Source organism: Poecilia reticulata, chromosome 9 (assembly GCF_904066995.2).
Source record: "Poecilia reticulata chromosome 9, P_reticulata-male-v2, whole genome shotgun sequence".
NCBI classification, from domain to species: Eukaryota; Metazoa; Chordata; class Actinopteri; order Cyprinodontiformes; family Poeciliidae; genus Poecilia; species Poecilia reticulata.
In genome coordinates this window covers 26,953,078-26,966,417 of record NC_088838.1, presented here as the reverse complement: position 1 = coordinate 26,966,417, position 13,340 = coordinate 26,953,078, and the positions used below count along the sequence as shown (strand labels likewise).

The window sequence follows — 13,340 nt, the reverse complement described above, 5'->3', positions numbered from 1 at the left end:
TTAGCAGGCGATGGGTTAATTCTAAAAATGATTTCAGACCCGAAGAATAAAGTGTTGCTGACATTGTTTTTCGAAACAAACAGGTAGAGAAGAACGTGCCGGTTATTAAATCAGCAAAAGGAGACGGAAATCCATAACAAAGGTCTTTCCAAGAGTCTAAATCGACCAACACATCAAATGAAAAAAAAAAAAGCTATTTTGTTGACATATAATAAAACATTACAGAAGCATTGTGGTTAAAAGTTGGATCTTATTTTCAGGAATAGACCAAACTGCTGTAGTTATCATCGATACAAATCAGTTAGACAGAAAATTATGTTCCAACACCTGAGATCATAATAAATGAACAAATACAAAAAAAAAAAATCATTAGTATTTTAAACCGAAATTCAGACATCGCAGGTTCCCAGGAGAGACTCTAAAAGCACAACAGCCTGAGACATTGACCAGTCAATCGATGCGTGATGAATAGTTGTTGTTTTTTTTTTGTTACATTCAGAGATTGATTCTTACCCCAGCTGAGTGGACCATACATTTAGGAGCTCCTGTAGTTCCAGAAGAGTACATGATAAACAGAGGATGGTTAAAAGGAAGCTGCTCAAACTCCAGCTGGGGGAACTGGTCACTGTCGCCACGACAAGATGCCAAAAAGTCATCCAGGAATTCACTGCACATATAAGAAAACAAAAGACGAAATGAGAATTACCACCTTGGGAAGGATGCTTGGAGAAATATTCCAAGCATCCTTTTTCTAAAAGAAAAAAATAACCTAACTAATAAAGCTTCCAGAAAACGTTTTTTTACACACACCTGTTGGGAATTTTGGAGAGGTCAGTCTCTTCCTTGGATAAAACGTAGGGAATTACAACCACTTTATTCAGGTCAGGTAAACCTGAGATGGCAAGAAAGAGGAACAGATATTGAAGCTTGTGTGTTCTCTACAAATATTTGTCTAAAAAGCAGGAAAGCTCATGGATTTCCAAGAGGGAAGCATTTATTGTTGTCATAAGATCTTCAATGGATGGAAAATAATTGCTTAAAAATGAGTAATATTAAATTCTGACCATTAATAAGCCTTAGTTAAAGAAATGTATTCAAATTTGTTGGCTTTAACATGATTCTAAGTTTCTTTTACCCCCCAAGAAAGCAAAAACACTGGATTACATGAAAACATACCTTTCACAACGTTTCTCAGCTTTTCCATGTGGTCGTGTGTTTTCCCATTGTACACCACAGCAGCAACTGAGAAGATCAATTTGGGCTGAATTTGAGAAAATCTGTCAAGGACACCCTAGAAGGGGAAAAAAGTAAAGAATTAAAACCAGTGAGTAAGGACAAATATTGGACTAAAATAACTTTTGATTCTACAGAAATTTTCATGAAGGAAAAAAAAAATATGCAGGAAATAAAACTTACATGTTTAGTCTAAGTTTTAAAACAATACTGTCAGTAAGCAACATGGTAAACAGAATCACAGGTAGGTGCATGAAAGCAGTAATATTCATCAGGATTGTAAAATGTAATAATCATACCAGCCTGAGGGGGCAGCAACAGATCAGACCAAATAAGCATACTTAAAAACCTTAATATAGCGCATTAAAATATTTTTGAAATCTACGGCCATAGTTTAGAAACCAGGACAGTGTTATGAGTTTTATAAACCTATCAGCAATATCAGTTTAATGTAAATAAATCCATCCAATCCTCACATTAACTCCAAAATCGACTGACGTGGAGCTCCAAATGGCACCGATGCTGGCTGCTGCTAGCATGGCTTCCACTGCATGGATGCCGTTGGGCAGGTAACCTGATGAAAGAGAAGATGGGGTGGGGGGGGGGGGAAGAGAGCAAATTAAGTAGAACAATCACAGGACAACTTCTTGCATCTTACACATTCAACCAATGGATAAATTCACTTCCTGAAAACAAATGGGTGTGTTTTGAACCAAAAGATAATCACAGACAATTGAGTTTTAATGTACACTTATCTCACTTACCTTCCACCTTACTGTGGTATTGACAGGATAAGCCTATACCACAGGAGACAGTAAATGTGTACGCCACCGCACACTACCAACTTCAAGATTTATTTCAAAAACGATAGAAGTATAAAATCACACACATGAACAAGGAATGCAAAAGACAGCATGCTCGAAAAGGAGTAGGAAGAAGTAAGAAGCTTATGAACTTCTACCCCATAAAGATTAATAGGAAAAGTCAAGAATAAAGAACAAAAGAGGAAAATGAAGACAAGAAGATGATAATGTGTGACCTGAGGGATGACTAAAAATAAAATTCTTTTTCTTTGTTTTTTATGATGAAGTCAGCATCATGACTTCTTAATTAGTGCTTAAAGAGTTTGTTAGTCAGTCTTAGTTTAGTGTATTTCAAACGTAATCGGAAAATAAACAAAATGTATAAAAATCCTGACCAGGGGCAATATTTCTACTTTTTTTCCTCCATTAGGACAAACAATAAGACATCAGCTGTCTAGTGGAAAACAAAGAGCAGTAATGAAAAATTCTTGTCGTGAACAAGGTTTATTTTCCATCTCAGCACAGCTCTATCATGACTCTGCAAGATTCTCAATCACATTATATAAGTAACACTGAAGCATCTGTTGCACACAGATTTGATCTGAAGTTTCATTTCACCGGAAGAGAGTCTAAACTTTATTATGTCATAAAATAAATTAGACCACACCATGCGCAACATGGAAGCTCCTGAGCTACCTTTAAACAGAGAACCGTCTCACTGATAACGTATATCTAATCTGACTGACTAAACCTATAACACAGCCAGTAGTTCCAGTCTGAATGGTCAAAGGCAAACAGAAACTGCACCGTGACGTCTGATGAATCATGACTTATCAGCCACGTCTGCTTGCTGCGCCGACTCCCGCTGCAAGCAGGAAGCTCATCGAGGCAGGATGACACGTTCGGCTGACGGATCACCGCCCTGCTACACCGGCTCCGATGGCTCATCTCATAAATTACCCTCTTACTGTTGAGCGGGAAAAATTGCATCATGAATCCTGATCTCACTACGACAACATGCCTGTGTGGCTATTGTGATGAATCACTGTCTTGCTATGCTGTAACAACAATGTTGATACGTTAATTATTCAGACGTGCAGAATTTTCTAAAATCTAACATTTTTTAACAACTAGTGTTACAGTAAAGCTCATTAATAGATCCCAAAAAAATAATGTAGCAAAACTATGAAAAATATTATAATTTAGGGATACATTCAGATCCCAACAGCACAGAAAAACTTTAGCAGCATTTGACTTTACCTTTTATACACTGACTCCACGGACATCTTTCTTATCGGCACAAGGTCTGGCAAGTCTTTGATTTAATTTTGCCAATAAAAAAAACAAAATAAAATAAGATACTTTTTATCCCTTACAATCTGTTAAGATCCAACCTAAACAAAGACAATATAAGACAGACTTATCTATCATTCTTTTGCTCTGTGATCTACAAGTTACTTATGTCTCACAATCAACTGAAAAGTCCCAAACAGCATGGGGTAGAAACTGAACCACCAGTTCAAAGCCCCTGGTTCACCTCAGGAGATTGTCACAAATTAGTAAGCACTGTGAATTGTAACAGGCCTGTCACACTATTATGTAACAGCCTTTTGTTTGAATGGCATTTGAAGACAAAAAATATCTTTCCTGCAACGCGTCTTACGCATTTGAAGCTGTGGCTACACAATTTTATCACCGGTCATACCAGCATGACACAGACTTTTAGAAATGTTGAAAATGCCCATACAACTTGTATAATTTGTTGTTCAAGTCAAAGTTAGGATTTTAATGAAGTTGTCACAAGCTCATTGCTTTAGAAAACACAATTTTGCATAATAAGTCTGCTAATGTTGCTTGATTTGACATTTTTTTTACACATTTTCAATGACTGAAAAACACTGAGGTTTTATAGTGCTTCAATAGCCCATAGTGTTTGTGTGTCAAAATAGGTTTTTAAACACTGTGCAGAGTTATATTAGGCATGAAAATGCTAAGGAGAAGATCAATATACTTAAACGCTGCATGAACGAAAAATGTCTATGAGTGTGTGCATGCGTTTGGCCAGCTTCTGTTATAAAGCAAAGCTCATTTCATCAGCTAAGTGCTTATATATCTTCTAGACTGCAGACATTGAAGATGCAATCTGGGGACAAGGACATCTCTGTGTTCAACACACATGCACCACAGTGAGGGAAATTATGGAGATGGAGGAAAAAGAAAGTGTAACTTAGAGTCTTTTCATCTCCCTCTTTCTTTATTCCTACAGTCCCACCACCTTTCCCATTTGTATAATAAAAACCAGCATTCATACACACAGCTGACCAAGTCACATGATAGCAGCAGCTTCAGAGGTTTTTAACATTTCAGAAGGTATATGTGAAATAGCTAACTTCAGTCAGAAGGTATTTTAAAATATTTAATTCAAATCTATCTGTAGTATAACCAACCAACCACAGGTTCAAGGGTGGTTGGTTTTGACCAATTTTTTGGGCAACAATTTTGTAAAAAATGTTGTACCGTTTCGTATTAAAGCGTGCAAAGCTGTTTTCTAGAGTCTGTTCATTATTTTGTTGACAAAATTAATCTGGGTTTTACTAACAAAATTATTTTCACACTTTGCAAAGATATTTACAAGGAAATAGTCTGTTTTGGCTGCAGTTTCCTGTCTGCCTGTGTGATGTCACTTCCACTGCATAATGTGCCCTAAGAACTGTCCTAGTGGTAGATGACTCAGCAGAGAGCAGCTGAAACACTTTGGCACACCTTGGTATATAACTAATACTTACTAATACTTACTTACTAAGCTATGCAAAACACTACGTTTATGAAGCACAATGACTTTTAATCTACACTTTGTCCACACGATTATCTGCAGCCACTTTGAAATATATTACAACCAAGTTATCAACAAGTCACTCCAAAATAAAAAGTAAACCTTCTAGTGTTAGCTTTGCACTTAATACCAACTACTTTGCATAAAAATATTGAAAAACAGGATACAAGTTATTTTTAGGCTGCAGCTGTATTTATCAAGTTATACCTTCAGAAAGAAAACTGTAGAGAGTCCTGCTGGAACAAAATATCTATTTCTGCCAAAACAAAAAGGAAGCTGCAGTGTTCAGAAGGAGTTACATGGGATGCAATAACAACATTAATATGCACTGAATATTGCCGATGAAATTTCTGTTAATTCAACTTGAATCCTAAAGTAGAATTATATGCTTTAAAACATACAATTTAGCAACAAAAACCTATTGCACATTATTCAGATTGGAAAGAGAGACTAAAAATCCCAAATGGGTTTTTCTTGATTGATGGAAAATCATTATATCACTTAAATAATTTACCTGAAATCTTATTTTATGGCACAACTTAAACAGAGCAATATACATTCCTCCAATGCCGACATGTGAAAGATATCAGTTGATGTTTGTTGTATGACAACATGTCTACTGTTGGTGCAGATTAGTTAAAAGTTCAATTCTTTCTCAAGTTAAAATTGAACTGAACTCATTTTAAATCTATTAACAACTTTTTATTCAGGAAACAGATATCAGGAAAAAAAAAACCTGTCAGTTGGCTAGAGAACCACATGTGAGTAATCAGGCTGAAAATCAAGCCGAACATTTAAATTATACCACACTAGGGAAGGCTGACAGATAATATGGACTAAAACATAGTGGGTGGTTTGTGTCGTTTTGCAAGCCACTGTCTCCAAGGCATGTTTAAATTTTATGGCAACATAAATTTTGATTTCTTCATAATTTCATCATTGCACCTCACTAAACTTTACTGGAAATTGCTTCCCAACCAAATAAAATCTACAGCCACAGAGTTGATATTCCATGTCTGAAATATATATTAGACACATTAACAGACCAATGCTGTGTCTATTAGTACTGATTAGTCCTAAAATGCAGAAATGGGTCTCTGTCCCAACTTTTTGCAAATTAAAATAATGATTTCCATTTCAATACTGGAGCATATTGAAGTGTTATGTTTCCTGTCATAAATGTGTGCTTCTGTGTGAATGTACTTCAACAGGATGTGCTGAAGTAAAATATGCAGCCTCAGCCATCCCTCCTTGTACAAATATGAACTGTGAATAAATAAATAGTGACATTCATAGAGAGCTGCAACCATTGCCAAAAAAAACCCCGCCCTCATTACAGGAAGTACACGAACACATACTGAACATTTCAGAAAAAAATACCCAACTCTTTCTGCAATGTGCAACAAAGGAATAAGAAGAAAATGTCAGCAGAGAGGTAAAAAAATTATATGATCCAGAAAAAGTGCAAGTCACTTAAAATGCCCAGCAATCCATATCACTTGAACAACTACAAAGTTCCATAAGTATGATTGAAATTTTATATGATAACTCAATCTGTGTAATGGTGTCAAATGGCAAAATGTAACGTCTCAATTGTTGATGTTTGTGTTTTTATGAAGTAAAGCACTTTGACCTGCTTTGTTGCTGAAATGTCCCATACAAATTAACTTGATTGGTTAAGCATGATAAAGTGGAGCATAAGTGCAGGAAGTAAAATTATTGATGCTTTCAAATTTAATTAGAAAAATAAAAATGTCAATATGCATTTGTATATAACCCTCTCACAGCAAATACTTTCCATAAACAACTTTCACTGCAAGTCTTTGCACATCTGGGCACTGAAAATTTGCTGATTGTTTTTTTTTTTTTTTTTTTTTTTTACAAAATAGCTCCATCACATTGGATGCAGAAGATCTGTGAACATCAATTTGATTATGTGTTTTCTGGTTGATGTGCAAAGTTGTTGTATTTTCTGACACAAATAGCATTCTGTGCATAAACCAGGCGTTCAAACATTAATGCACTTGTTTGCTATGTTTGCCTATATGGCTTTGGGGAAACTTCAAACATGACATTTTTAAGGCTTTCCTACAGTAATAACTTTTTCTCCAACCTGAGCTGGAGAAAAGCGATAAAAAACTTCAGTTATGAACACAAAGGACTACAACAAACCAATTCTAGAAGTTCTTGTTTTCTTTCCAGCTAAAAGACAGATGGTTGCACTCAGACTCACCTACAACCCTGTCTCCAGTCTGAATGCCCATCTTCCTCATGGCTGCAGCAAACACTGCCACATCACGCCTCAGCTCCCCAAATGTTACCTTTACGATCTCCTCCTTCCCTTCCCCTGTTACACAGACATAGAAACAGAATTAATACATGAACCACGAGACAGAAAAGTGCCTACATTACAAATACCTTCAATGCAAATGACCAATCTGATTGGATTTATTAAGGTTTTAAAAGTCGTTGTGAATAAGGGATTGCTAAAAATTGTTACCCTGAAAGACACGATAGATAACACCAACACAGGAAAATATCATAGCAAATAAAACGGCAGGTGAGTGATTATCTGGTAAGAACATCGCAGCAGACAAGAAAACGGATCCCATCTCTCTATGCAATATCTTACTGACATTTACAGAGGCTCCACAGCATCCTGATCAATGGGTATTTCTACAATTACATTACAGCTTCTCGGGAAGGCTGGGCATGTACAAAACACTCTCCAGAGAATACACACACACACACAAATAAAGAGAGACCTATCCATTAGTAAGTGACATTGAGAAGCAGGGAAAGGAGCAGCAGTTAATCTAATAACGAAATGACGTCAGAAGCACACCACCACACCGACTCAAGTGCTCCAGTGCATCCTCAATTCACTTCTCTCAAATCCAGCCTTCTTTCTTTCGCATGTAACATGATGCAGTGTTATTCAGCTCGGCTTCATACGTCTACCTACTTGCAGCATAGAGAGCCACTTTGTCCTGGTTGGCATGCTTAAGCAGGTTCTCGGCGAAGTTGAGTCGGGCTCCTTTAAACCACTCTGGAACGTCTGAGATCCGCTTGGATACGTCCACCACCTGGTGCGACCGGCACCAAAAACACAGGGGAAGAAGGAGTCAAAAACCGAATCATTTCAGTCTGTTCTGTCAAGTTTCTCTGACTCTGTAAACTCCCGCGTCAATATTCCAATTTTGCATATTTAATACTTCTCCAAAAAAGGAAGCTAATTAAATGTAAATGTCCAAACAAGCTGCCAGTGAGGGAACGGCCCCACCCACAGAGCATCACTGCTCCAAAATGACTCATTTACTGTCGTACAGTCCAGTCTTCCAAGATGAATATCAGAAGGACCATATCAGGTAGAAAATGTGGTCATTTAGTGCAGGGTGATATAAAATCCATGTGTACAAAACAGGTGTGTCAATCCTGCGTTAGTTTATTGCCTTAAAGTCGTGTCAGCATCCTGAAACTACAGATTATCTATATAACGAACAGCAATTAGAGGGTGATAGTGGGCATGACTACGCTCACAATTAAGATCTGCATCAGAGGCGTATGATGACTTCATTTTAATGTTGTTTAATATCTTAATATATGAAATAAGAGGAAAGTGTACAAAATGAAAACTGATTGCAGCTGTAATTTTCAAGCAGAATCTGAAATAATTTGACTTTCCCTTCATATTCGACTACTTTTCGGTTGTGCTTACCTCTTCATAAGGTTTGGAGCTGACAACTCCACAGAAGCGCCACACCTCTGCCCAGAACTCTGGATACGAGTCCACAGACCACTGGTAGAGATCATTGTAGTTTGCTAGAAGACACACAATTTGAACATATGATTCTTCTTGGAAACATACCACCCATCTGAACACAGTCACACATCAAATACCATTTCCTGAAACGGTCCTCAATGAAGTCGATGCTTGCAACAGAACCTAAAGGTCATGGGAGGAGTACGACAAAAACGGGTGGCAAGATTTTAAGAAAATATTTATGCTACTGACAAAACTATAACGAAGATGACCAACTCTCCTTTTAGTGACACTTTTCCTCTACACAATGTCCCCATCCCTCTTTTCGTGAACCTTAGCATTTCAGTTGCAAACAGTAAGGAAATGGATAATATATTAAGTCACCTGAGCAACATTTTTCTACCCGTCGTTATGGCTTAAATTTTTCATGAAAAAACGTTTTCTCACAAAAACAAACAGGACTGGTGCAAACCACAGTACTGACTAGAAAACTATTGAGCACATAAAAGACAGGAATCACCATGGAGAACCAGCATGTGCTAAGCCTACTCTTCAAATTAAGAGTCTTGCTCTTTTGTAGTGTAGATTAGATTAAAAGAAGGTTTTAGTTTGCTAATTGCCTTTAACCAGTCAAAAAACTGGATTTATATATGGTTTCTAAATAAAGCTAACATATGTGCTCTTCAAAATAAGAGTTCAATTCTATTACCTGAAAGAGGTTTTAATACGTATATATATTTTATACATATATATTGGATTAGGATTTGCGCAAATTTCTAATTTCTAATTGGCTTAAACCAACAATCCACAGGGTTGGTAATTTTGACGTTCAAAATAAGAGTTTATAGATACAGTTGAAAATGAAAGCCTCACTCTTTCATTGGGTAGATTCATGTAAAAAATAAAAAAAGTCCAGCAACTCATTGAAACTGTAAGTGGTTGTGGACTGCCTTTCTAAAATAAATACGGAGTCTAAAATAAATACGGATCAATACTGATAGTAAGGTAAATACAAACTAATTAACTGTCACTTAGAGCTTATGTGCACCAACAGCAAGAAAATGAATTATTCAAGACAAGTACATCAATATTTACTTGAAACAAACACCTCAGAGGGAAGTAGAGTGGAAAAACTTTAGAACTCCCTCTACAAACTGAAGCGGATGAACAAGAACAAGTGCCCACTTAGGTTGTGTTCCCTTTATCTCTGAAGCATCTGGGTATGATATCAGGTCCAATGTAGTCATGTTCCACTTCCAAGTTTGAAAACGGTGAGAGAGGGATTGGATCATTGATGTCCTGTAGTGACCAGGCTAACTAGGGTCAAGTTTTTCCTCTGCATTTTGTCTTTTCAAAGACTGTAGTAACATGTTAACTAAAACAAACTGTATGTTTGTCCAAGACTTAATAAGATGTAAATTCGAAGCACGCCAATGGTTTTCAACTAACCATTGGCATGCTGCACGCTGGTTGAGTTGCTAGCACTGTGCTTTGCACCAAGAAGGTTCAAAGTCAGGCCTGGGGGTCTTTCTGCTTGGAGTTTACATTTTCTACATGAGAATGCATGGGCTGCCTCACATCGTCAAAAATATGACCTTTAGGTGGAGTTGGAACTTTGAAGAAATGATGTAGCACCAATTTAGATTACTTTGGTTTGGTTTGGTAACCAATTGTGTAGAGACATGCAATGCAACCCGTCTGCTTTGTACAAAGCAAAGCTTCATGTTATGATAAGTTTGCAAACATCACATTAATTTTATAACTTACAAATTGTTTAATAGCTTCTTCTTGTTTAATGTTTATCATTTTCACCAACATCTGTGCGGTAGATAAGTATTAAGGCCTCTTTCAGCGTCTCTCCTCGATAACAGTTTTCCATTCATTGTCTTCATCACGTTTTTCTGCATTCCACAGAGCAGTGTCAGTTTTCACATTTGAAGCAGGCCACTGTGTTTCCTCGCCCGGAGTCTTCAGCCTTGACAATCAGGCCAAGCTACTGTTACAATCTGCTAATTACAACTCAAAAGGGGCGCGGCGTAGAGACTGGAAGCCCTGCTTAGCAACAGTCCTCCGATGCTGATTCTTCCAAGTCGTCTAGATTTGGCAACGTTGCACAGTCACGTAGGTGTAGATGTTGGGTGAAACAATGCTAACAAGTAGACAGCGCCTCTAACTATTTCTATTTTCTGCAACTCAGTCTGCAGCTTCGTAGGCTCAATGAAATCCGACTTAGACGGTCTCCGGCACACCTACAGTGAGCCTGGACCATTCGTCTCCCTCCCTCCTCCCCACTCACCCAGATTACGTCCGTAGTCCGAGTTGACCTGTATCCTAAACTTGTCCATCTGTGTGTTCCTCTTGGAGTCCGGGTACCAAAGCACCTTGCTCTCCGTATCCATGATTGTCTCGTCCTTTCCTTCCATGTCTTTGGACATCTTTGCTGCGTCCCTCTTCACAGGAGTCAAAACACCACGTAGTCCCGAGCTCCACACAAACAGCTGACGGTTCCAGGAAGTGCGGTGAGGTGTTTAATGGGCTCACCAGCTAGCTGCTTCGTTTGAATGGCTCCAGACTGCGGGACTCCGCTAGATAACGTACAGTCAAAGGCAAAGCGTGAGGGGATGTCAATGTAGCTTCGAGACCACGCCCCCGTCGTCATGACGTAGCCTGGGTGTTCAAGATCGAAAGTGTTTGAAACTGTTGCGTGTGATTTAGGAAGGCTCTTTAGAAATCCTTAAAGCGACTATTTTACATAGTCAGAAAAGGTGAAAGATTAACTATAACAGTTGCTATGCAGAAGGTTCGAATTTGGCCTAATAAAATTATATCTCATCCACTCACATTACTGCATCACATCAAATAATGTTACTCAAATAAAATTAAAATGCACAGTGCAGGGAAAACTACTAAATTGACTTAAACTAAATTGAAGTGTCATGAAATTCTAGTTTAAGATGTATATGTTTATTTTATTTTGTTGAAGTTTCCTAGCTGCTAGTCATTCTTACCTAAAAACTTCTCACTAATTCATCCACTTCAAGTTACTTGTCTGAATGACAAACAAGCAGGTTTTAATCGAAAATGCACCACACTTCTGGTTTGTGAACAAGTTTCATTGTTCTACTGTTGTTTGATTTTTTATTTATTTTTATTTACTTAGCCTGTTATGCTACTTGGAAGTCAAGGAAAAAGTACTGGAAGTTGATTGTTCTAATGTAAAATCACATTTAGTAAATTAGAATATATATATTATCTGCTTTAAGTATTGATTTCAAAAGTTTAATGTTATAGAAAAGATTTGGACGTTTCATCTGCCCAGATTTGTTATTTTATAAGAACGTGATTAATTAAAGTTTTTAATAGTGTTATTATAAAAGTACCAAAACGTCCACATAATTTTATATTTTCACAAATTAGAACAGATTAAGGATGCCAGTGGGTTGCCTTTGTACCAAATACTTATTTTCGCTTTCTTGAATAAGAACGGCAGCTTGCTGTAGAGATCTTGAATGTCACCCGCACGTGAACGCGCAGAGGTGATGATGTTGGCGTGCGCGCAGGAAACTTCTCCGGGTCATTGATTGGTCCTTAGAAAACTGGTCCCACATCAGCCGACAGATCGCTCTATGCGTGGAGGCGTAACTCCAGCGTTAAACTGCTGTCTGTGCTCAAAGAAAAGCTGTTTGAACTGCAGCTTGTCAATCAGAGACCTAGGACGTCGGATGAGCTTCAGGGGTGTGACCAATCAGAAAGCGGAAAAAAAAATACCCTCCTCAATGCCTGTTGTTCATTTGATCCCAATAATCAGGTTTTTTAAGAGTTACATAATGTTTTATCCAAACGTTGCTTCACTGGTAAACTCCTAAACAACTGATGGCTCTGTCTGTATAGCAAACGTGCCTCGACATGTGCATTTTCCCTATAGGAAGTGAAAAGAAATGACTGAAATATTGTAAGAATTTGAATTTTTCTGACAGATGAACATGCTTTGATCTAAACCGAACTTCTGGTCACATGTTTCTACTCTCAATTCTCGAGTCTTTTACAATGTCCAACAAATTTTGTTTTAGGAATTGCTTTGCTTCATCCAGCTTGCCTAAGCAAACCATCCTGATGGCATTATTTTGCAACCACCTGTTCTGACCACTCAGAAACATCATAATGTTCCTATATGTTTATGATGATGCATATTGGTTTTCTGACACACATAACCTTTTGTAGGCCAAAGATGTCAGTTTTCTCTAGGCCATGCATGTGTGTGTAATTATCTACAGATTTTTCTAATCAATCTGTGGCTTTCTGCATTCTTCTGTGTTTTAGGGTGTCATACACTTATTGAGGAAAACAAGGTATATTGGGTCTGTTGAGTCCACAGCATAACCAAATGCATTAATACATTCCTGTAGTTCTTTGTGAGGAGTTTGTCTTACTCTTTTAAATCTTTTGGGATGTTTTTGTCATTTTGTTGTTGTTGTTGTCAGCACAAATGCAGACTGTACATGGATTTGGGCATTGCAATTATGTTTCTATTTGTCGCTAAGTGCAATTTGAATATGATTTCTAGGTTCTAGCCTCTAACTGGCTCGACCTGAGGGACCACATAGGAGTAACCAGAATAACTTGTTGACTGAGCCCCATCCCACTGCTGTCTCGCAAGCACAAACCCTTTCCAACTCGTTGAGAAAAAGAACACAATACACAAAAAGAA

General features: G+C 37.6%; 1 protein-coding gene across 1 annotated transcript in view; it reads right to left on the bottom strand.

The window, feature by feature from the left end:
- The window catches only part of aacs (acetoacetyl-CoA synthetase), a 37,782-nt gene extending 26,502 nt beyond the window's left edge, over positions 1–11,280 (bottom strand). Inside the window, exons 1-8 of the mRNA XM_008418035.3 lie at positions 10,929–11,280; positions 8,588–8,691; positions 7,835–7,955; positions 7,103–7,216; positions 1,710–1,807; positions 1,177–1,291; positions 811–892; positions 514–667 (exon numbers count right to left, since the gene is read on the bottom strand). Of these exons, the coding sequence (XP_008416257.1) occupies positions 514–667; positions 811–892; positions 1,177–1,291; positions 1,710–1,807; positions 7,103–7,216; positions 7,835–7,955; positions 8,588–8,691; positions 10,929–11,067 (927 nt within the window). The 5' untranslated portion in view covers positions 11,068–11,280. The remainder of the gene's footprint in view (positions 1–513; positions 668–810; positions 893–1,176; positions 1,292–1,709; positions 1,808–7,102; positions 7,217–7,834; positions 7,956–8,587; positions 8,692–10,928) is intronic.
- Between the last annotated feature and the right edge of the window lie 2,060 nt (positions 11,281–13,340).